The 24,591-nt window shown below is 39.8% G+C and overlaps 1 protein-coding gene across 1 annotated transcript in view; it reads right to left on the bottom strand.

The window, feature by feature from the left end:
• Positions 1–11,555: 11,555 nt before the first annotated feature.
• ptprn2 (protein tyrosine phosphatase receptor type N2) overlaps positions 11,556–24,591 on the bottom strand; it is a 109,142-nt gene continuing 96,106 nt past the window's right edge. Inside the window, exons 16-22 of the mRNA XM_076080735.1 lie at positions 22,956–23,033; positions 19,804–19,923; positions 19,263–19,429; positions 17,026–17,079; positions 15,973–16,037; positions 13,795–13,868; positions 11,556–11,650 (exon numbers count right to left, since the gene is read on the bottom strand). Of these exons, the coding sequence (XP_075936850.1) occupies positions 11,579–11,650; positions 13,795–13,868; positions 15,973–16,037; positions 17,026–17,079; positions 19,263–19,429; positions 19,804–19,923; positions 22,956–23,033 (630 nt within the window). The 3' untranslated portion in view covers positions 11,556–11,578. The remainder of the gene's footprint in view (positions 11,651–13,794; positions 13,869–15,972; positions 16,038–17,025; positions 17,080–19,262; positions 19,430–19,803; positions 19,924–22,955; positions 23,034–24,591) is intronic.

Below are 24,591 nucleotides of genomic sequence, written 5' to 3'. Positions count from 1 at the left end.
AGTGACGTTTCCGAAGCTGTTATTATGCTACAGTATGTTTGGCTTTTGAAACTCATGAAAAAGCCTCATTATGATTCACAAAAGGTCATCCATCCTGGTGCAAATGTGCCGCCGTGACTTAACAATCGCTGTGGGCATTTTTAATATCATGCTATTATAGTGTGTGGCACACAGGCCTGTGTTTAGAAGACGGGGAGGGCATTTCAACCCCCAATTGAACCATAGTGCGCATGACTTATTTATTCCTGTCCTGTAAAAAGAGTGCAGCTGTTTCACATAAAGTGGCAAACAGTTAAACTATTCATACGAAACACTTCTCGTATAGACGCTGAACATTATCCACAGAGGGTAAGACAGTGTAAAAAGTGGTAATTACAGACAACAGATGACAGACAATATGGGCCCTGCTGCTTTAATGGTACACAGCAGAAATACTGAGTGACTCTGCTGTATGTAAACATCCTGTGCTGTTCGCCGCTGTGGGTTTTCCTTCTTCTGGAGCGATATTTTCTTTGATGTGATTCTATGTTATGTTTTAGGCTATTTCATCCTACATCCTGCTCCTCTGCTACTGGACTTGAGACCTTTGATTGATGTTGTGATTCACATTTTTGTCTGCTTTTTTTTTTACGTATTCTTTTTAACAGACACCCTTAATCCCAACTGGTGCTTCCTGGCGAAACAATGATTTAAAATCACAAAATAAATATCGCACTTCTGTATACGTTCCATCCCTGGCCCTTTAATTAACCCCCTTCCCTTAATGCAAACATGCATCCCTAGACAGTCTCTCCTTTTCCTAACCTTTGCCCTCATCTTTCCTCCCGGCACGTCACTAAACGGATCCTTTAGAATCTCGTTGTATACGTGATGCTAATACCTTCTGACACATTTGTTCACCGTCTCTTTATCATTAATAATTATGCAAAGAAGGTGCGTTCTCAGCCGAGCAAAATAATCCAATCTTAGTATGCAAATGGTAAAGGTCCCTGTGGAGTGTGGCGATTAGATGTGTGTTGATAAACTCACTTATGATGAGTGACAGTGAGCAGGATTGAAGTTGCGCTGGTCAGCAACCATTGCAGACACTGATGAAAACACCCCTGCCAAATGCCAGGGTATCCCCAGATGCATGATGGGACAGGGATGAAACAGTGTAAAATGTCATTGTGGCTGCTGTGAGCCCATTAATAACCAGAGAGGAGGAAGCAAAGGGGGGTAATGAGAGGAGATTTGCTTCCTGATTGAAGGCTTTGCCTTTTTTGTTCAGCCAGATGTTTGCTCTAGCTGCAACTTGTCCACTTCAGCGGCTAACATCCTAAAACCTTTTACCAAACAATTCAACTGTCATGACTGGACGATAAATCCCGTTAAGGATCCAACATCCAATTTTCCATTTGACCCGGTAGTTCTACACCTGGATTGGGCTTCACCAGCTTTATAAATCTTTCCTAAAGTTTGTGTGGTCTTAGTAATATGCACATTTTTATTAATACTAGCTAGTTTCAAACTCGTGATTACCTAGTTTAAGTTGTACCAGAGAAATATCTTGTAAAAACTAGCTGGAAACATCTGGAGCACTGTCGAATGAATCAACTAAGTGTTTGGGAAGTCACAGTAGCATTACAAGCTGTAGTGTAACTTCCATCAGTAACAACTAACACCAATCTTTGTAAATGTAGGTTTGATTTGCTGTATTCATATATGGAAACATGGAGAGATAGCTATGAGTGAGAGAGATTAAGCTAATAAAAGTTAACCGACCATATTAGTCTAATGCAGAGGTAGCCAACACGGTGCCCGCGGGCACCCTGTCGCCCGCAGGGACCACGTGAGTCGCCCGCAAGACATGTTCTAAAAATAGCACTAGTCATTATGGAGCTCCGTCTAAAATTGTAGTTGCTGTTCTTTTTTAATCAAAAACGCTTGCATTCAGGCTTCATTGCGCAATGCAAAGGTGACCCAGACTTCGCAAAATGTCTACATTACCACTGGATCATTCACCAGCAGGCGCTATGTGCAAAAGTAACCGACTTTGATCATGTGATGATACAAAAATATCAGAGATGTGATACCTCTGACTTTCAAATGTTGAAACAGATTAACAGAAATAAAAGTTGCATGTTTAAATATGTATGTCTAGCTATACCATCATTGTTGTGGAAATCATTATTAATAATTATTGTGAGGAATAATTAACTGACATGTGATCAAACAGTCTCTTCACATATATTATTATTATTATTATTAAGGTGATCTGTGCAATTTTGTTATTCAGGAAGTTCGTATCAAATAAGTAGCCCTTCGTCCTACTCGGTACCCTTGAAGTAGCTCTCAGTTTAAAAAAGGTTGGTGACCCCTGGAGTAGAGCATGTCGAAAAGTCAAAAACTATACTGACCGTTTTGGACTTTTTTCGACATGCTGATTTTACTTTTAAAAATAAAGTAACTTAAAAAGTAACTTAAAAAATAAAGTAACTTAAAAAGTAACTTAAAAAATAAAGTAACTTAAAAAGTAACTTAAAAAATAAAGTAACTTAAAAAGTAACTTAAAAAATAAAGTAACTTAAAAAGTAACTTAAAAAATAAAGTAACTTAAAAAGTAACTTAAAAAATAAAGTAACTTAAAAAGTAACTTAAATAATCAAGTAACTTAAAAAGTAACTTAAAAAATAAAGTAACTTAAAAAGTAACTTAAAATATCTAGTAACTTAAAAAATAAAGTAACTTAAAAAGTAACTTAAAAAATAAAGTTACTTAAAAAGTCACTTCAAAAATAAAGTAACTTAAAAAGTAACTTCAAAAATAAAGTAACTTAAAAAATAAAGTTACTTAAAAAGTAACTTCAAAAATAAAGTCACTTAAAAAGTAACTTCAAAAATAAAGTTACTTAAAAAGTCACTTACAAAATAAAGTAACTTAAAAAGCTACTTCAAAAATAAAGTAACTTAAAAAGCAACTTCAAAAATAAAGTTACTTAAAAAGCAACTTTAAAAATAAAGTTACTTAAAAAGCAACTTAAAAAATAAAGTAACTTAAAAAGCAACTTTAAAAATAAAGTCATTTAAAAAGCTACTTTAAAAATAAAGTAACTCTGGGGCACCCTGTCGCCCGCAGGGACCACGTGAGTCGCCCGCAAGACATGTTCTAAAAATAGCACTAGTCATTATGGAGCTCCGTCTAAAATTGTAGTTGCTGTTCTTTTTTAATCAAAAACGCTTGCAGAGAGTTAAGAGAGTTGGGTACCCGGAGGCGCACGGCGGACAGCCAGGACGAGGCTGCTGCACCGCACTAGGTTTTCAGGTTCTGAATGGCGGGCGCATCCCGTTGGTGCCAGACGCGCGCCGCGAGCGCACCCCGTCGTCAGGTCCGTAATTCCTCGGAACAGGCCGCGGGGCAACAACTCAGGGGTGGCAGGGGTAGAGGCGAGGCAACGCAATCCGACCGAAAAGGCCCAGACTAGAGGTTTGAACGCGGGCGCCCGAAGACGCTCGCGCGCCTCGGAGGGTTGGATCCCCCGCTCGGCTATAGACAAGACTGGTTACTAGTTTCTTCGTTGAGAAAAAGGTACCATTGGAAAAGCTGGTGTCGGTGACTACAGACGGGGCTCCCGCGATGACGGGCCGGCATGCAGGCTTCATTGCGCAATGCAAAGGTGACCCAGACTTCGCAAAATGTCTACATTACCACTGGATCATTCACCAGCAGGCGCTATGTGCAAAAGTAACCGACTTTGATCATGTGATGATACAAAAATATCAGAGATGTGATACCTCTGACTTTCAAATGTTGAAACAGATTAACAGAAATAAAAGTTGCATGTTTAAATATGTATGTCTAGCTATACCATCATTGTTGTGGAAATCATTATTAATAATTATTGTGAGGAATAATTAACTGACATGTGATCAAACAGTCTCTTCACATATATTATTATTATTATTATTAAGGTGATCTGTGCAATTTTGTTATTCAGGAAGTTCGTATCAAATAAGTAGCCCTTCGTCCTACTCGGTACCCTTGAAGTAGCTCTCAGTTTAAAAAAGGTTGGTGACCCCTGGAGTAGAGCATGTCGAAAAGTCAAAAACTATACTGACCGTTTTGGACTTTTTTCGACATGCTGATTTTACTTTTAAAAATAAAGTAACTTAAAAAGTAACTTAAAAAATAAAGTAACTTAAAAAGTAACTTAAAAAATAAAGTAACTTAAAAAGTAACTTAAAAAATAAAGTAACTTAAAAAATAAAGTAACTTAAAAAGTAACTTAAAAAATAAAGTAACTTAAAAAGTAACTTAAAAAATAAAGTAACTTAAAAAGTAACTTAAAAAATAAAGTAACTTAAAAAGTAACTTAAAAAATAAAGTAACTTAAAAAGTAACTTAAAAAATAAAGTAACTTAAAAAGTAACTTAAAAAATAAAGTAACTTAAAAGGTAACTTAAATAATAAAGTAACTTAAAAAGTAACTTAAAAAATAAAGTAACTTAAAAAGTAACTTAAAAAATAAAGTAACTTAAAAAATAAAGTAACTTAAAAAGTAACTTAAAAAATAAAGTAACTTAAAAAGTAACTTAAAAAATAAAGCAACTTAAAAAGTAACTTAAAAAATAAAGTAACTTAAAAAGTAACTTAAAAAATAAAGTAACTTAAAAAGTAACTTAAAAAATAAAGTAACTTAAAAAGTAACTTAAATAATAAAGTAACTTAAAAAGTAACTTTATAAATAAAGTAACTTAAAAAGTAACTTAAAAAATAAAGTAACTTAAAAAGTAACTTAAAAAATAAAGTAACTTAAAAAGTAACTTAAAAAATAAAGTAACTTAAAAAGTTACTTCACAAATAAAGTAACTTAAAAAGTAACTTCAAAAATAAAGTAACTTCAAAAGTAACTTCAAAAATAAAGTTACTTAAAAAGTAACTTCAAAAATAAAGTTACTTAAAAAGTAACTTCAAAAATAAAGTAACTTAAAAAGCAACTTCAAAAATAAAGTAACTTAAAAAGCAACTTTAAAAATAAAGTTACTTAAAAAGCAACTTAAAAAATAAAGTAACTTAAAAAGCAACTTTAAAAATAAAGTAACTTAAAAAGCTACTTTAAAAATAAAGTAACTCATTGAAAAAAGTCAAAAACAGTCTCAGTATAGCATGTCGAAAAAAGTAATTCAATCAGGAGCAACTTCATTAGAATTTCACAATCATTTATTACACATTGTACAAATTTGAAAAATGCAACGTCTTTGACGATTCGACTCCATCCTGAAGGAAGGCAATCGAGGGCTGATGATGCTGAGGTCAGATAACACATAATCCCGCTGGAGTCCAGCCACTGGTCGTGGTGTTGATGAAGGGAGTTGCTGCAGTTATAAACGTCATAGTAGAGCAGAGGTAACCAACACGGTGCCCGCGGGCACCCTGTCGCCCGCAGGGACCACGTGAGTCGCCCGCAAGACATGTTCTAAAAATAGCACTAGTCATTATGGAGCTCCGTCTAAAATTGTAGTTGCTGTCCTTTTTTAATCAAAAACGCTTGCAGAGAGTTAAGAGAGTTGGGTACCCGGAGGCGCACGGCGGACAGCCAGGACGAGGCTGCTGCACCGCACTAGGTTTTCAGGTTCTGAATGGCGGGCGCATCCCGTTGGTGCCAGACGCGCGCCGCGAGCGCACCCCGTCGTCAGGTCCGTAATTCCTCGGAACAGGCCGCGGGGCAACAACTCAGGGGTGGCGGGGGTAGAGGCGAGGCAACGCAATCCGACCGAAAAGGCCCAGACTAGAGGTTTGAACGCGGGCGCCCGAAGACGCTCGCGCGCCTCGGAGGGTTGGATCCTCCGCTCGGCTATAGACAAGACTAGTTACTAGTTTCTTCGTTGAGAAAAAGGTACCATTGGAAAAGCTGGTGTCGGTGACTACAGACGGGGCTCCCGCGATGACGGGCCGGCATGCAGGCTTCATTGCGCAATGCAAAGGTGACCCAGACTTCGCAAAATGTCTACATTACCACTGGATCATTCACCAGCAGGCGCTATGTGCAAAAGTAACCGGCTTTGATCATGTGATGATACAAAAATATCAGAGATGTGATACCTCTGACTTTCAAATGTTGAAACAGATTAACAGAAATAAAAGTTGCATGTTTAAATATGTATGTCTAGCTATACCATCATTGTTGTGGAAATCACGTTTAATAATTATTGTGAGGAATAATTAACTGACATGTGATCAAACAGTCTCTTCACATATATTATTATTATTATTATTAAGGTGATCTGTGCAATTTTGTTATTCAGGAAGTTCGTATCAAATAAGTAGCCCTTCGTCCTACTCGGTACCCTTGAAGTAGCTCTCAGTTTAAAAAAGGTTGGTGACCCCTGGTCTAATGGTATTAGCATTGTGTTATGTAATTTGAAATAAAGTGAAATGTAATTTAAATGTGCTTTTTACGAGATTGGGAGCATTCCTATTGCCTCGCAACGGCTCTCAATATGGCGGCGGCTGAGTGGGAGGCTGGAAGCTAACAGTGCTAACAAAGCTAACAGTGTAAACAATGGCAAAATTAAACCGTTCTTTTTTGTGAGAACCGGAGGATGGGTGCTACGATCCGTAAAAAAGCATTTTAAACAAGTGTCAGGTTTGATATTCCATATTTGTACCTCTAAACGGGATATACTAGCAAGCTAAGTTAGCGCTCTCAGTTTAGCTAGCTCAGTTAGCTAACAGAACTGTTTCTAGCTGTAATATTTAGTAACAACTAATCTCTACATAAGAAGTTATGTCGTGCAACCCATTTTAATTTAGTAAACTCTTTTTAGTAACCACTTATAACTAAGCAAAGTTTTAAATTGACAGACATTTGGTGCAACCAGCTTCTGAGGATGAATTATTACACGAAAGAATAAGACCTGGAATCTCTCTTTTCTTAAAATTGCTTCAGTGTAGTTTTAATCCTTGTTTGGTCCGTTATGAAAAGTGAAACAAGTGTTACTTGGGGAAGCAAAATTGGATGCTTGAAACAGCTGACAAAAACTGTTTTGGTTGTTTGTTCAAAGATAAGAAGATTTATCCCAAAACTACACATTGTTAGTGATGTGGTTTTATCGTAGCTATGCTTACTTACTACGCTTACTTTTGACACCATGGTGGGAGTCCACATTTTAAACCACAAATCATTCAATGCACGAGTGTACGTAACTATTCAGGCAAGATCAATTTTCTCAGGATCAGTGTTTTGACAAACAGAGACAGAAGAAGAAGAGAGACACTAGCCTTGAGTGCCAAGTTTAAAAGCTTGTTTGCTTCTTAAGAAGATCAAAGGTATCAAGGCCTTGGACAGACATGAGAGGCATAGCCTCTGCAATCTGCTCTCCATTCACTCCCAACAACACCAGCAAAGAAAAACAAGGCTTTTCTCTTTGGGAAATCCTGGATAGCATCCCAGACAGTTTTTCCAACAAGCAAACACTCTGGGATCTCCCAACCCCTCCGCGGGGAGATGACATGTTTGTCAGCATGTTGTGTGTGTGATCATTCAAACGTTGAATGATCCGCAGGTGTTTTTCTTTTTCTTTTTGGAGTGCAAAAAGCTCAAAGCAAAACAAAAAACGATTTGAAAAGTTCAGTAGCTGCATTTTATTTTTAATGTACTCAGCAATTATTTTTCAAGCAACCAAGTAGATCTGATTAAAACAACAGTCAAGTTGTCCCCGATAATTCAACGGGACGTGGTTTAATAAGAAAAATCAATTGTTTTTATTGACTTATCCACATGGGGATATTTCAACTATGAGGCTAATTAGACCAAATATTAAAAACAGCATTCCGCTGTAAGTTCAGGCTTTTGCTGGAACCAGCTGAAGTAAATCTAATGCAGTGGCACCTTTTCTCCCAATGTGCCCCCACATAAATATATAAAACTATTGATTGTAGACTTTTTAACTGCTTTCTGCAGGTGGAAAGGCGAGCAATGAATTGAGCATGAGGATAAACGTCCTGATGTTGTTTGTTCTTTAATTTGCAGAAACTGATTAAATGAAGATCAAGATGGTCTAGAGCTCGACGTCTGACTGAATTAGTCTGTACAGAGGACTTTGTTCTATTAAACATTATAAACATAAACACCATTTTTTAATACTTTTTGTAAAAACAAATGTCCTACTAACCACAAATATTTCTCATCTCTAAACATGTGAATGTTTTTTAATTAGCCGAGCTGCTTCTTGGCCTCGGGTACAAGCACCCCAAGGTTGGGAATCACTGCTCTGATGAAAGAAAGAGTTATCCGACGAATTTCCTTATAAGACTGCATGAATTTTCAAGTGTGTCAGAAGGACTGAGAGCCAACAGTCATTACAATAAACCACAGAGACATCATCAAAGAGTGGGCAGGAGCTGTAAGACCCGCTGAGGTCCATGGCTGAAAAGGCCCACTTGACGTTCTTGGCGGCTTGTAGGCCCCACTGAGAGACCTGGACTTTGTGTTTTAATCTGCTTGTTTCAGGACTGAATGATTCATCGGCTTTGAGATGGCTTTACTTCCAAATTCTCCCTCATAAGATGTGTTTCCTCATTTCACGCCTGTGACTTTTTACTTTTGTGTTGCACCAACGTTTTCCCCTGATTTTACAGCTTTTCTATATCCGGTGGTAGAAATTTTGTCTCCATGATGCCAGGCAGGTTTGTGAGTATTTTCTTGTGGCATCAAGGTTACAGAGGCATTTGCCTACTTTACAGTCATTTATATCCCGGTGATATGCCTGCACTCCTTAACAACACGAGCGAGATATGCTGATTTTGACGGATCTCACTCCAAAGACTTATCCAAGCTTAAGCTGTAATTTAGAAATCCCTAAATTAAAAATCACTTTGAGTTAAACCAAGCAACCAAAGAGGCAATACACAGTATCTCATTTTGTGACTTTTTCAGAACGCATTAATCCTCCCAAATGGGAGCTGACAGGATATCACATGGTATTGTAGCACACCAGATACCTCAGGAAGCAATTACCATGAATACATTTTCTAATAAACTTGTACCCATCAGATGATAAGCAATTAAACATGCGTAATTATGGTTTCCATACAGTAATTTCTAAGCTGATTAGGTTTGTGTGCTTTACAACCTGAATGGGTGAATATTAATAGGGCTTTGGTTTGGTGTTGCTGGTTAGCGGTGGCAGCTCATCAGCAGATCATATGCAAATGAGGCCTCAGGAAGTGCATGACGCCTCATTCCTAGCTATTAGAACTGTCAGGGGAGGGAGGGACATGTCAACGGGCACACACACACACACACACACACACACACACACACACACACACACATACACACACACACACACACACACACACACACACACACACACACACATGCACATGCATTCACACATGAGGCACACACACATTGTTGAAAGGTAGGACATAATATATTCTTTATATATACTACACATATGTGTTTGCAGTTCTCAGTTCAGTTACTGATACTCGATTAACTTCAATAATCATGTTATACGTTCTAATAAGGCACCTTTTATAAACGGTTTATAAGTTGTGAGCAATGGCTTTATTAATGGCTAATAAATCATTTAATAGTGTTTTATAGGTCAGTTATAAACCATTAATAAGAACATTTACATCATATCCTGCGCCTTCCTCTTATTAAGCATCACATTTGATCTTTGGATCATCACTTGATGGATTATTGAAAGGAAAATTTATAATTGTAATTATGTAACTGTAATTATACGGCGCTATGAGCCGATTATAATGCATTATAAGTATGCTTATAATGCCGAATAGATATAGAAAGTGGTATCAAAGTTAAATCCTTCTGTAAATATCGATGAAATTGGACTTCTCTTCTCTGTACTACTGCGATAGGACCTCAGTGGATGAAATACACGACTGGTTTCATTTCAAATCCCAGCCACTTTCTCCTCCGACAGTGCTCCCGAACCAAACATTTCATCTGTACAAACCTGCGAATCTCTCCCAGATACAAACCCTCAGGAAGCGTGATACATCTTCTCTTTTTGACTTTACTAAGTCTACCATTCCATCAAATGTCATTCACTGTGAGAGCAGCCTTCTCCCTCCTGTGTGTGTGTGTGTGTGTGTGTGTGTGAGTGTATCAGCAATAATATGAAATACCAACACAGCAAATCAATATAATCTGTTCTGATTTATTATCAATCTGAATGTTACTTTTCACACAAAATATATAGTTCTCATTGAGGCGCTCGGTATACATTTCAGATAGCACTATATAGGTATTCATAAAGTCATTCATTGACTATACATAGAGGGAATAATCTGTCATGTTGCACAAAATATTACAATAAACCAGTGATGGAGCGACAAAAAAATGAGCAACAATCCCAATACAAGTTCTGCTTACATATATATCCTATTATTACTATCTCCACTGTATAAGAACTATATCAGTTGGTATATCCGTATTACATTTAATATTAACAGAGATGTTCATGTAACAATGTCTAAAATGTATGCAATGAGGAATAAAAAACACCTGATATGTTAAGAATATATCAAGAAACATGATCTGTGAGGCTTTTTAAGATGTCTGGACCCAAAATACAACAATACACACACACACACTTCAACATATGATGCACGTGATGCTGAGTATATATATAGTGGGTTGATTCAGATCACAGAGGAGAAGAAACATGTGAGGAGTTTATTTCCAAAACGCTACATGCGTCCAATACACCGATTCATTTAGGGGATATAATCTGTACAATATTAGGCAGGAACTTAATTTACTTTACATATTATTATTCAAAAAGTACTACGGTTGAGAACTGCAATGATTAGTCTATTGGCAAAAATAAAAAAATATTGGCAACCATTTCGATAATCAATTCATCTTTTACATTCTCTGGTTTCAGCTTCTCTGAAGTTGCTGTTTTTCTTTGTCATGTATGACAGTAAATTGAATATCTTAGACTGTAAGTCAGACAAATTGAAGACATAAATGCCATTTTGTTTCACTAATTCTTACGATTTCTACAATGCATCGAAAGAAATCTGCATATTAATCGATATTTCAAATTATGGTTAGTTGCGGCCCAACTATAGTTCGTTTTAAATGTGCCAATAGTCTCCTTCTTAGCGTCTGTATCAGTTTTCCCAACGGCAGATAGCTTATTTTGGAACAAAAGTCTTCACTTGACATCACGTAAACAGCTCGTCAGTGGCACTAGAGCGGTATGTTCAGGAACAACATCACTGTTATAGAGGACCGGGGTTCATATCGACAAAAAGTCTCACAGTAGGAGAGCTGATCTAAATTCACACATCAGATCAGGCCCCGCTGGTCTGACACGGATCCCAGATCGGCAGTCGTACTCTGAGGCAAGATTTTGCGAATATAGATCCAGGTGAGATATCTGGCACGACATTCATAAGTATACAGTGTATATATATATAGAGGTGAAGAGGAGGCGGAAGAGAGAAACAGAGCGAGGAGAAGGGAGGGCAGAGAGAGATGTCAGTCTTGAGTGGGCAGAGGAAGCCGGTGTTCGGTGAGCGGGAAGAAGGTGGGGGGGGGGGGGATGTGATGCCTTCACTGAGGAAGCGCTTTCAGGATGGCGTTCACCTCCTCTGCCACGGCTGTCAGCGCAAACTCAAACTGCTCCTGAGGAGGAGGAAGAGGAGGGAAGGATGCAGGGAGAGAAGGAAGGTAGGAAAGTTTTAGTGTGCGGACAAGTGTGTAACAGCTCAGGACTGACATTTCAGGATGATTGGCGTCTTCCTCCCTCTCTGCTGACCCTACCCCTGGATGTGTTTGGCCACAGACTTGAGGTGAAGGTGAGCCACTCTCTGAGCTTTCAACTCGGAGAGCACGCGCATACCCGGCATCGATCCAGCCAGGTGTGTCTTAAAATAAAGCTTTTGAGTCATGCTGTCTCTCAGCTTTGTCTGTGTGTATGTGCATTTATGTGTGAATCCCACTCACGGTTTCCCCCCAAGGAGCGTAAAAGGGGGCTGATTGATGTTTGCCCCATGGACCTGGTGTTTTTATATTCCTCTCCTCTCCCCAGGCTGCAGGCCACGGGGTCCTCTCACAGAGAAAAGGTACGTAGGAGTTTGGAAGGAGCAGTCTTTAGATGTGTCAACACACAGCTTGCAACAGTCTGGCCTGAGGATTGACTAAATCAATACGGAGGAGTCACTGGTGGCCGTGCCTTTTGCTTTGCAGTGGAGATTATCTGGAGTGATTAGGTTTTCTATTTTTACGATTCTTCTGATGTTGGCGATAGGGCCAGAAAATGTGAAGGTACATCCATCTATATACAGTATACACCACAGTTATATGTCCCTGTCTAATCCCAAGATGCCTTTAAAGTTCTGCGTGTGGAAAAAAGATACTTTATAAGTGAGTTTGGTGCGTGCTGTGCTGTTCACATTTACACCACTGGGGGGAGATCAATCTCTGCTCGACAGATCAGAGACGGATGGTTAGTGAGGATGAACAACGGTCACGCATGTTGTAATTACTGCATGTTGATGTCTGTCAAAAGCAGTAACCAGAAAAAGAAGGGAAATAAATATTCTCTCTTTTATTTTTGCCAAGGTTTATCCAAAAATAAAGTGGCAACATCTTGAAGCAGAAAAAAAAAAAAGATAATTGCCCGTCCAATTCTTGAAACCTAACTCTAAACTTCATACCTCATTACAATCAAATTTCTGTGTAGACCACAGCATGAAGCCCCAAAGTGGAATCAACAATATTCCAATATAATTTCACTGAAGAGTTGTCAGAAGAGAAACAGAGTGCTTGAAATGCTTTTCTGCGCTGAATACAGCAGGGCTGTAAAAGCAGCATTAATGAACCATCGAGGAACACTGGAGTCTGTTCGCAAGCAGCTTCCATAAACATTATCACCCACTGCAGCATGAGGTCTGCCTTTATTATTATTATTATTACTCCTTCCAATTACAAGAGAGAAACAGAAGAGACATCCTAACTATTAGGTGCATTAGTGGATGAGAGGAAATGCTTTGTACACACCCGAAACTATTCCCCAAAATGTTGGTGGAGGGCCCGCTGTGATATGAACTGTTAGGACTAATGAATTTCAGTATAAGTATTTTATTAGACTAGACATTTACTAGACTGGTAAAATATATGAAGATGAAATAAAAACAAAAGATAAAGACGACGTTAAACAGTATGTTTGATATTTGATTAATAGTCTCAAACATGAGTTTGTTGCAGGAGAATTTGCAGCTTTTCTCTGTTATATATCATTGTGAAATGAATATCTTTTGATTAAATACATAAGACATTTGAAGACATCATATTGAGACCTGAAAAAGGGAGGTGGATATTTGAAAGACTAAAAGATCTATTCAAAAGATTTAAATAATCGCAGCCCTAGTTACACGTCTACTTAAGTATCACTTTGATTCATTTAACAATTGACATCATATTACATACGACTGATACATTTAACAGTTTAGGATTCATAACGTACGTTTAGAGAAAATCTTAAAATGTGACGGTTTCAGAGACAAAATGTTTCTGTAACAGAAGATTCTTGGTCAGTCTCTTGTGATTAGTGTGGAACAGTGAGTTATTATCGTCCAAGACAATGTTTGTCTAATCCTGCAAGCAGTTATCAATTACCCCATCATTTCCCCTGATCCATGTGCACATGAAGTAGAAAACCGTCTGTTTGAATGACTGCAACCCCTCCTCCCTCCCTCCTCCCTCCCTGCTCCCCTCTCCCCCTCCCCCCCCCCCCATCTCTCTAACTCAAAGCCGGGGAACCTTACCTTTGTCTGGACCATGCCAGCTCTCTGGTCTCTCAAGTGCTCCAGGGTAGCGGCAATATCAATCTCTTTAGCACCTGCAACAGACCGAAAATTGGAATGAGTTCAAAGCAGCCGAGTAATCCAGCTCACATCTGTCAATCTCTCTTTATGCCGGGCTCCCTTTGGAACAGCGCAGCGATTGAAAATTATTACATTCATCCCTCGAAAGACTTGGACGAGAGCCACACACTGTTTCTCGATAAAATATGCAGGAGGATATTTTGGGGCTCTGGGAAATGCGCAATAATGCATTCAAAAAACGTTAAGCGCTGGCTTCTCTGTGAGAATCTTGTTAAAAAATTGTTTTAAATTACGTGCAACTATGAAGTCTGCTAAGAGCTTTTTGATACAACAATATCTAGGTGTGTGCATGTACAGTATGTGTGAATCTGAAAATCAACCAACTCTAATTAAAATGATTTATTGCCTTTGCAGCAGCAATACTGATGATTGAACTATGCAACAGTTGCTCGCCTTCTACAGTTGCTGTTGGGTTGAGTCCGTTTTGGCTTTGAAAGTGTGCGACGTTAATCTGGAATCTTATTCTACTTTCAGATTTATGGATTTTAAAGCAACACGCAAGAGCTCGTTTGAGAAAACCGAAAGGGAAGGAGGGAGAAAACCGCAGCGAGCCGCTGAACTCTCGAGATGTCTTTGAAGGTGAGGCAGAGAAAGGAAGCAGAAGAGATAGAGTGCCAGTGAAGATGTATGTGTGAGTGTGGGTGAGTCAGAGAGAGTAAAAAGAGAGAGAGGGCTATAATGCAGCTGGACTTAGTGCTCAAAGTACTCCAGTGCTCCAACAAGACTTTCATGTCTCAGAAGGGCTGGATTCCAAAGTTAAGTTGAAGAGAGGCTCTTCGACCAAAGGAAAAAGCTTTGGAGAGTGAGATTACGTTCATTTTATACATTCAATCCTGGAGGAGCAGGAAACAAAAGGTTAAAAAGGGACCGGGTGGCACCTTTGATCACCCCGGACAACAGCGCATTCGTCGCTGTACCAGATGAACTCCATCAGGACGTTTCAGTCTTATTACTGTTTTCCAGAAAGTGAAGGGAATGTCCGCATCAGACACAGCCGTCCTCTCAACCTGCTCTGATGGGCTGGGATAGCAGGAGGAGGGCATGCACAGGGTGGGGGTTAAGGGCAGATGTCAAAGGGCAAAGGGCAGGCTAAGCTATGGAGGGGCTTTAAGTGGATGTAAGGCAGCCTTTGGAAGAACCCAGCTCCTGTGCAACAATAGATGTCCATGTCCAAATGTGTTTATTCAAACAAACTGAGCTTATTCTTACTCCGCTACAACTCCTGTTTTGTTGGAGTAGAGATTCAGCAAAAAACAGGGATTTGCAAAGAGCACAGGAACCTAAAATCTAGAAACAAATCAAGCCATTCCTGTTTGACATGTAATGATGCAGCAACGCCACAAAGATCCCTTTCAGGTGGCTTTTTCATATTTATTTAGGCCTGTGGATAATGATTTCTGCTGTAGAGGCCCATAATGGTGCCAAGTTACTGTGATTTGTGACCAATTCCAGACTATCTTCCTTGACTGTGTTTTTTGATTATACAACATTAACTAGGGGCCATTTTCAGCTCAAAATTGCAGATAATAAAAAAGCACCTAGAGGTTTTTTTTTGTTAACATCCTGGAGATCTCAGGCAGTTTAGTTTATATTTTTGTAAAATAGAAAAAGACAGTAAAGGGTGCAAACTATATGGGTTACAAATAATCATAAAACACATCCATTGTTCCCATTAAATATTAAGTACTGATTCAAATCAATGGAGCAATGTTTACAAATTCTGATTTCCCCTTTAAACATTTCATTTCCATGCATGCGCTGTATAAATTCATGTTGCAGTTGCGATGCAGGTGAATATGCCGTGACGGTAGCTTAAATAGATAATTACTAATGTGGGCAAAGGTTTTTCTTTTTCCCTTTTGTCTTTGTTCAACTCTCTCCACTCCCTCCAGCTCCCTCCATGTCTGTCTCTGTCTTCGCTGCCTCTTCAGGCCTCGGGAAAGTCACCCTCTAATGCATCCCCAAGACCCTCTGTGGAAAATGAGAGGCTTCGGCGTTGCCAGGGAAACTCTTCAACGCGAGAGCAGAAAGAGTGAAAGGGAAGCCATTGATCGTTACCTTTAGCCATCCTATTGAGGACCATGTCAATCAGAATGTAAGTCCCACTCCTGCCAGCTCCATCACTGCAGAGAGAGAGAGAGAGAGAGAGAGAGAGATGGAGATCATTAAGGTGGCAGAGTGAAGCTTTAATCTCAAAGTGTTTTTCTTATAAGGAAACAAATTGCTCATTTACATCTGCATCTGCTGAGAGACACAAATGAGTCCATGCACACAGATACACACTGCTTAAAACCTGATGTTGCAGATAAAATATTCGAATAGCACAAATCAATAATACTCCTTAATATTCTTGTGAAAATACCTGAACAGATCTGAATATTTGACGATGCAATAAATGTGATTATGTTAAACCTTTGCACAAGAGTGCATGTGTGGTCTTGAGACTTGCCGGGCTATTGGGGAGAGGGGAATGGTTTCTGAGGCACACTGGGGACAAAGGCTTTTAAATGAATGCACCTCAGGAGCAGGGGAGAGGTTGAGAGGCCAGGGGCGGTTCGAGAACAGCTCTTGGAGAGCCTTGCTTTTCCATTACTCCAGAGATAGTCTTATGAAAAGCCTCCCTTTGTGCCCGCCGGCCATTCAACGGCTCTGCATGTTAATTGCAAACAAGGCGTGCACATCTCTCTAATAAAGGCAAGGCCAATAAAACAGGAGAGCGGCCTGAGCACCACTGCTTCATTAATCCACTGCTAGACACTCAGTCCTCACAGCTCCCTCAGAGGGAGAGCAGGCTGCCCCCCCCCCCCCCCCCACGCATGACTTAACAGGATGTGACTATTAAAAGTGGTCAGACAGATACCTGGTGTTTAACACAAACCAATCAAGGCCAGTTAACTAACTCAACCAAATGGGAAATGGAAGTTTCTCTGGCTGGGTGTCTTTGCGCCACCCTATTTCCATAAAGACATAAACAGCAGCTCCAGTGGACCCAGATAGAGCAAATGGACTGAGCGGGTTTAAAATAAACAGTCTCTCCCCTCCAACACACAATCGCCATTCCCAATTCAGCAGGGTCAGCCACTGTCACAAGGTTCAAATAGTTATACTTGCCTGCAGTGAACAATTATCGGGCAAGACCGACCCCGGTAGCACTTGTTAACCTTTCTGGAATAAAAAAGAAGAGAAAAGTGGATGTTATTGCAATGTTGGCGGCAAGTTGTCTTCAATGAAACACACTCTGAAAAACAAGGTTAGTTATTTATGCTGAATAATAAAGTAAGTGTGACTCATGACTGTGCTTCTATGGTCGGGATGAAATTAATGACAGCGACAATCAAAAGAGCAAACAGGATCGTGAGAGATGCACGCTCCTGTCAATCAATCACCTTAATTTGAGGATAGAGAAATAAGTCAGTGTCGATGAATTGAACAGCATTATTGTGACACGTGGGTGATGGATGCGGCGGTGTGATGTTGTGATTGCCGACCGCCGACGCATTAACCCCCGGCCAATTATGAATGTTGCACACCGCCGGAGGCCAACGAGCCTTTTCACACACACCGCTGTTGCCATGGAAACTGACTACACCGAGAGATGCCGCGTCTTAGCATTTCCCTCGTTTGTCACCGCCGACAAAAATGACAAAATAAAGGTTTGAATGTCTCACAGTATCTCTGGTATATCTGATGGTTCAAAATCACCAATGCATATTGTTTATTGGAAACATGAGCGTCATTAGGAACATGTAAATAAAACAGTAGAAATAACATTAAGCAAACACATAAATGTACTTTAATATAAATGAATGAAACAACTTATACTGTAGTACTTCCAATACTACTCATAGTAGAAGCTTATAGTCATATTTTACTTGCTAAATATTTATTTATATATGATCAGTTTATGTATTGTGTATTAGTTTTCTATGTATTTGGACCTTAAGAACTACAACTGCGGACTGCATTTCCCATGTGTACTTGCATTTCAAAGCACTTGTGTGCTCTTTTTCATGTCATGTCATGTCATGATGTCATTTAAGATTTGTTTTTGCCATGATTGAAATCCAAAGTAACCGACAGTTTGGCTTTTTCATTGAAATACATGCATTCAACATGGCTAAATATTCAAACGTTATAAAACTAGTTATATTTTAAGTAATCCACTGTTTTGCAGGAGTAATGCTTTCTTTTTTGTGTATTTCGCATTCATTTTTGTTAGTACATCAAATGCATAATCTTTTACATTGCAAATCAGAATATGTCCTTTGTTAGAGAGCATACAGAGATGGTTGGAGTTCCCATGCAAGCCAGAGGAAGGAGCAGTGAGAGGAGGAGACGGGAGACGAAGAGTCAGGAGTGAGAGAAAGACAGTTTGTGCACAGGCCTGGCTGAGGAGACACAGTTTCCAATGATCACTTTTGTGACTATGCAACTGGGCTCATATTACTAGCTGCAACATCACAAAAATGACACTGGCAACCGCAAAATACCAAGTTGGCCGAAACCGTGAAAACCGTTCGATCTGAGACCTCTGAATCACAGAGAGCTTTATTTCCCCAATAACTGACAGCAGCATTAATGGAGTTACATCAAGGCAATCTAGTCGTGAAGGCAAAAGCAAAAGAAAACAAATGTATGTAATCAAACACAGCTACAATCTGCACACCGATATCTTAAAATAAATAGAACTGACTGCAAGCCACACCTAATTTAATTTGAAAAAAACAAAAAAACAGCAGTGACTGTCAGGAAAGGATGACATGATAACACTGCACATCCTCCTTTTTTCCCCGATCTCATCTGCATTACAAACCAGAGGGACAGACTTCCTTCCACAAATCAGATGCATCTTTTCTCATTTGGAGGGCTTTTCCTATCCCTCTGGGTTCTCCCAGAGGACCTATTGATGCTCTTCTGCCAGAACACATTATATGGAGAACAGAGTGAGGTTATTCAGTCACTAGCTTTCCCCCTCTCCCATGTTTTTAGTGAGACAGCTCTCATTTAATTGGGTGTTTGAATTAGGTTTTTTCTGTCTTTTCTTCCCAAGCCAAGCCAGGCAGTGCTGGGCTGTTAATTTGCTGCATCACATGTGCTGGAGGGGAGGTGAGGGGAAATAGGCCCAGGATGAAAGGGATAGTACAGAAACACAGTGCTTATTAGAACAACCATTCTCTAGGACACCGGAAGGCAGAGGGGCAAAAGGGAGACGGACCAAAGAGGCGCTGACAGAATACAGAATACAAGGCAAGATGATTAAGAACAAGCTCAGGAGAAAGGCCAGTTGTAAAGGTGAAGATCTGTCTGAAAATCTGTCTGAGCTCCAACCAGCAGGTTCTGCACTCTACCTGCGGAAGTCTAAAAGGGTCCTGGCTGAGTTGGGGATCCCGCGGTCCATCCAGGACAGGAAGTGGAACTGCGTTACGGTGCGGGTCTCGTTGGTCTGCAGGTTCTTCAGGTAGAAGCTCCGCACCAGGAAGTCTTCACACCAGATGTGCTCCGACACCAAGTTGACCTAGATTTAGAAATAGGCCGCATTCAGTTAATTAATTATAGCTTCACACCAGCAATTTTAACGAGGAGCGCACTCATAGCCCAAAGACTTTTAAGGGGGTTTTAAATGATAAAAAAAAATCACATTTTCTGATTTACTCCTTGTGGTATTTAGCCCTCACTAACCATATATTTTAGTTTCAAACAAGAAGAGGACAAAGGTGGACATTTTCTCTTACATAATCTTTAGATAGCATGCAAGCTGTCATTAAAACAAGTTGATTTGTTAGAAAGGGTTTAAGAAATGGCACACAGTAATCAAATACTGTGTGACCTGTGGATTGACTTTACAGCGTCTAAGCTCTGTAACTTCTGCTTAATCTCTCACAGACATACCTCGTAGATGTGGTACACGTCAGATCCTTCGTCGGGCCAGTAGGGATGACACTGCTTCACTCCATTTTCAGAAAGCGGGGTCAACATGACGACGACGACGCAGCCGCTCTCCCACACCATCTACATACCAGAAGAAAACTACGTGAGACATCCCCTCAGACACAACAGGCCTTTCATACTCATCGGTATGACATTACGGCAGCACTAATATGCAGCTGAACTGTGCCAGTAGGAGCGGCATATTGCACGTTAGCATTACATAGCACCCTTGTATTAGAGTGAAATTGATTTCTTAATCTTGGTCCAGGAAGCATGAATAAATGTCACCTCTCTGCGTGCGACAAATGATAAATGTTGGGTCGAGCAGCAGGAGGGCGCGTCATGTGTCGCCCTCTCTCAGTCGTGAGCGTGAGATCACAACATCTACTGAGCTGCTGCTCCGTTTCATCTTATCACAATCTAATGTGTCCTTGGGAAAGAATACAGGCCCACAGCAGCCATTAGGAAAATGAGGAGGAAACACGGCTTTTATGATTGCTATAGAAACACAATGGCCTTGACAATACACTAATCACAAGCTTCTGTGATCCAGCCCGGTGGACACATTACACGCCAACTGTGCCAGGATGTGATGAGATTAGGCAAGGTGATAATGTGGGGGAAAATGAACCACTTAGTCGAGTAAGATTTGGCAAATATTTGTAGGTAGTGAGGAAAAAGTGTATTTTGTTCAGCTGGTAATGTCATATTTGTTTGTTTTTTTAGATGCTGAACAATTGCAAGGCTCCAAAAACATACATCTACTATACATCATATGTTTAGAAGAAGGCAGGCTACAAATACAATCCGATCGGCTTTGTTTTTTTTTTGCAATGAATTCAGAGGAGAAGTGAGCAGGAGAGCAGGGCCCAGCAGAGCTAAGGTAATAGGGGGGAGGGAGGGGAGGTGGGCTGGAGGAGTGAAGGCTGGAGGGATGGAGGAATGAGGAGTGGAGGATTAGAGCAGAGCCGCCTTTCAGAGCGCTGCCTGGGGCCGGTGTGGATTAGATAGGACAGAGCAAAAAGATTTGCCTCCTGCATGGGCCATTTGCATGAGAGTGCCAGTGTTTCCCCTGTTTGTTTACTTTTAATGGGGGGGGGGAAAGAGTGTTATTTTCCTCCTGCCACAACCCAAGTTTTACAGTATTGAATAAGGAATGGCTACTTATTCACGCACACAGGATGTTCATTGTGTCAGTCAATCTGTTTCTAATTTTCCATAATTTCCTGCTTAATTGGGAAAGATTTTGAGTTGAGTTCATGGCTAAATATCCATTTCATTAGATAATGCTATGCATTTATTCACCTGGCACAGAAAGAAAAAAATTGGCAGACAAACAAATAACCAAATTGACAAAGAGATAATCATCAACTGTTTCATTTGGAGCACTTTCAAATTTACACATTAAATACAGGGCTCTTATTCGAGCCGATGTAGTCAATTAAGTTACACTTTTTAGATAATAGGCGCTGAATCTTTCTTTTCTTTAATTAATGCGAACATCGTGTGAGGACAGAATTTGTGTGCAGGTTTGTTTTTTTTGGATTTGAAAAGCGACAAAAAACAAAGCAGAACCAAGACTAAAAGTGGTGTTACCACCTGCCCCTGGTCACAAACTGGTGCCAACGTCTGTCCTGACCTAAAGTCAGCACTATCATAATGATCTGAAATGACGACATGCAGAGTGCAGAGTGCAGGGCCAGCTGCTTCTGCCAGGATTTATGCTTCACACTTCTACATCCTGGTGACGGCTAGCAGAGTTACTTCACCATATGGAGGTGATGGGCCCACTAATTACGACAGTGCTGTCCTATTAACACATAAGAACGCCATTTGGCAACCATGCATCATTTAAGGCGTTCCTCCACACAAGACGACATGTTTTACAATAGCCTATATGCGGTGATTAATGGCAGGTTCGTCTGACATTTATGGACAAGGCAAGGAATACAAATAGCAGCGAGGAAAAGGCAAATATGAGCAAACATCAGCATTATCACAAATAATATTACACTTCCTGGGGGTGCGTATAACTAGACTACCATTTACAACCGAAAAGCTGCAGGTTTCTAATACGTATTCCGCTCGTGGCACTGTTTTATTGATGAGTAAGAATAGTAGAAGCACCATTACGTCTAGCCCCAGTTTGTGTCGATCATGTATTACCATTACATTTGAGTGACATAGCCAAGCATACAATTTTCCTAGAAAATATACAATTATTCCCTTCCATAATGCTTTGGGGGCTGTAAATACGAGCTATGATTTTGCCATGGATTCAGTGAATTATGTTTCAGCAACAACTCTAGCCCTGTTTTCTTCTTTTCTCCCAGTGTTTGTTTACATTTTGGCAAATTGGCACCATTAAAAGTATGCCAAATTAGCTAATAGCAGTTCCTGTTTGTAATGTAGCCATAAGATGTACGGACAACTATCACTGGATTATTTAGATACTGAAGAAAACTTAAAAAACGTGACCATTCTCTGGCAAGATCTAGAGTTACGAGGTGCATCTTTTTACCATTTCGAAAAAGACGTATAGAAGTTTATTTGGCGTAGACAGTAGAGCTAACGATATCCTCGGACAGTGTGAGTCACACTGAATCTGAAAATATGTGTATCGTGTCTGTGTGCTCAGACTTTACTGAGTTATGACTCAGAGAAGAAGGAGTGCCATTTTTGACGCACATTGGAGGATTTTGCTTGTGAAATATTTGCCATTTCTGGTTACATGGATTATAAAAAAAAAAAGGAAGTGACTTGACAGAAGGAATATTCTTTTCATTCAGATGATTAGAAGAGTCCCGAGGGCTCTAGAAATACCTTCAAAACAGCAGTAAGTGTTGTTAAACGACCTTCTGTTCTTTCTGCTTAGCTGAGACTTGAATATAACGGAAGCACATGACAGGCAGAAACTGAGGCTACATTCTGAAGAAATCCCACCAATGAAATAGTAATCTAGACACTCTTGGACCAAGAAAAAGACATCAGAGTCACAAGGGAATTGGTAAATCACACAAAGCCATCTCTGTTGTGGTTCTAACAAACCCTGATATTTCTACATAAAGATAACGGTAAAATATTGAAAAACCCGCATGAATGGAGATGATTACCTGCCAGAAGTCTGCCACGGTGGAAAGAAGTGGGCCCTGCGAGGAGATGTAAGTAGGGTTGCGAGGGTCATGGTCCATCTGGGAGAGAGGGAGCAGAGTGTGAGACAGTGTTTGGGGTGGGGACTGGCGGATGAAAACATGCAGTCTGGGTGAAAAGACTTCCATCAAAGCCTCCATCTGGATGGAGGCATGAGAGCAGAAAACATTTGCTACTGCAGACTTATTTCTCTTCCATTCATTGATTCACTCTCTCTGAACTATGTCATTCTTGTTTCTTCCCTCATGTTCTCAAGATCTGACTATTTACAATGGGTCTGATTAAACTGGAATATAAAGAGAACTACACACATAGTCCTACGCTGGATACGCTTTAAACATATGGAAGGTTGTGGTTTCACAACCTTGATCTTGTTTTTGTGATTTTTTTTCGTCTCTCTAAACGTCATGTTTGCATAAAGACTGAAGACCGTGGCCTTTTTAATCTAATTCATGTTTTCAACCCTTCCAACCCTTTGAATATTTAAAATAAACACTTTCATTTTCATCACCTTCAATAGCTTTATTATCTCATCATTCAGGTGATGCTTTTACTTCCGCTTTAGTTAAGTCATGTACCGCCTTCTCTACAAGGTCCTCATACCAACGACCTCATGAAATGGCTTTCAGATCTCAATTTCTGTCGTGCTTTGACGTGCTTCCGCATGAAACATGATATAGTGGTGGGACTTTAAAGCCTGCAGGCTGTTGATGTGAGGGGGGCCGGGTGTTCAGGTGGGACATAATGACATGGGGGACTTGATTTGAGGGATGTGATTGAGACTTGATTGAGTAGGCGTTGAGCTGGGTTGCCCCCTAAAATCAATGATGTTTTTATGCACACCCTCGAGTGCAAGATGCATCAGTGGAAAGGTGTTGACATATTTCGCAGGAAAAGAAATGAGTCGGTGCATATCAATGCATTGTTGATGTATAGCTGGCATTATAATGATAGAAGACACACCCTAACAGTGCTGCATTTTTGTAAGTACAGGGATGCATTTAATATTATTTATGGTAGACTTACCAACAACAGTCTTGTGTGAGTAAAATGCAGTGAGAAAGACACTTTTTCTGAACAATTTATGAAGGACAATGAACATGAGCTTAGAAGTTAAACATGTAGCTTTTCATTTAATTTATTTGGGTTTCTCTTTGACTCATCTGTCAAGGTCATAGACCTCAACATTCACCCTTAAAAGGGAAATAATTATGGAACATTTCTTCATGGCTTTAATATTAGCACAGTGACTTTCTCTCCTCTTGTTTATAACAACCTCAACAGAATTAATTCCCAAATGCTCTAAATTGGCTGATGAAACCGAACATACAACTTTGGTCCAATTTTTTTTTTAAATCAAATGCATTTCTTGTCTGTTCGTGTCTTCATGTCTGCTTGTAATTTCGTTTCATTATGGTGGATTAAAATGTCAAATTATTTTCTGTTTTAGATTTACTTCCAAGCTGTGACTTGATTACAAGTAGAGCTCAGTAGAAACAGACTATTGTTGTTCTGAAAGAGTTCATTTTAATTAGTGGTTGAATATCCTTAGAACTGTAAATTGTGTCATTTTGGAACATTTAGCAGTGAAACGCTGAA

Source organism: Anarhichas minor, unplaced genomic scaffold (genome assembly GCF_050575085.1).
Source record: "Anarhichas minor isolate MPS153535 unplaced genomic scaffold, ASM5057508v1 ptg000074l, whole genome shotgun sequence".
NCBI lineage: Eukaryota > Metazoa > Chordata > Actinopteri > Perciformes > Anarhichadidae > Anarhichas > Anarhichas minor.
The sequence above is the reverse complement of the archived record's forward strand: the minus strand, read 5'-3'. Positions and strand labels throughout refer to the sequence as shown.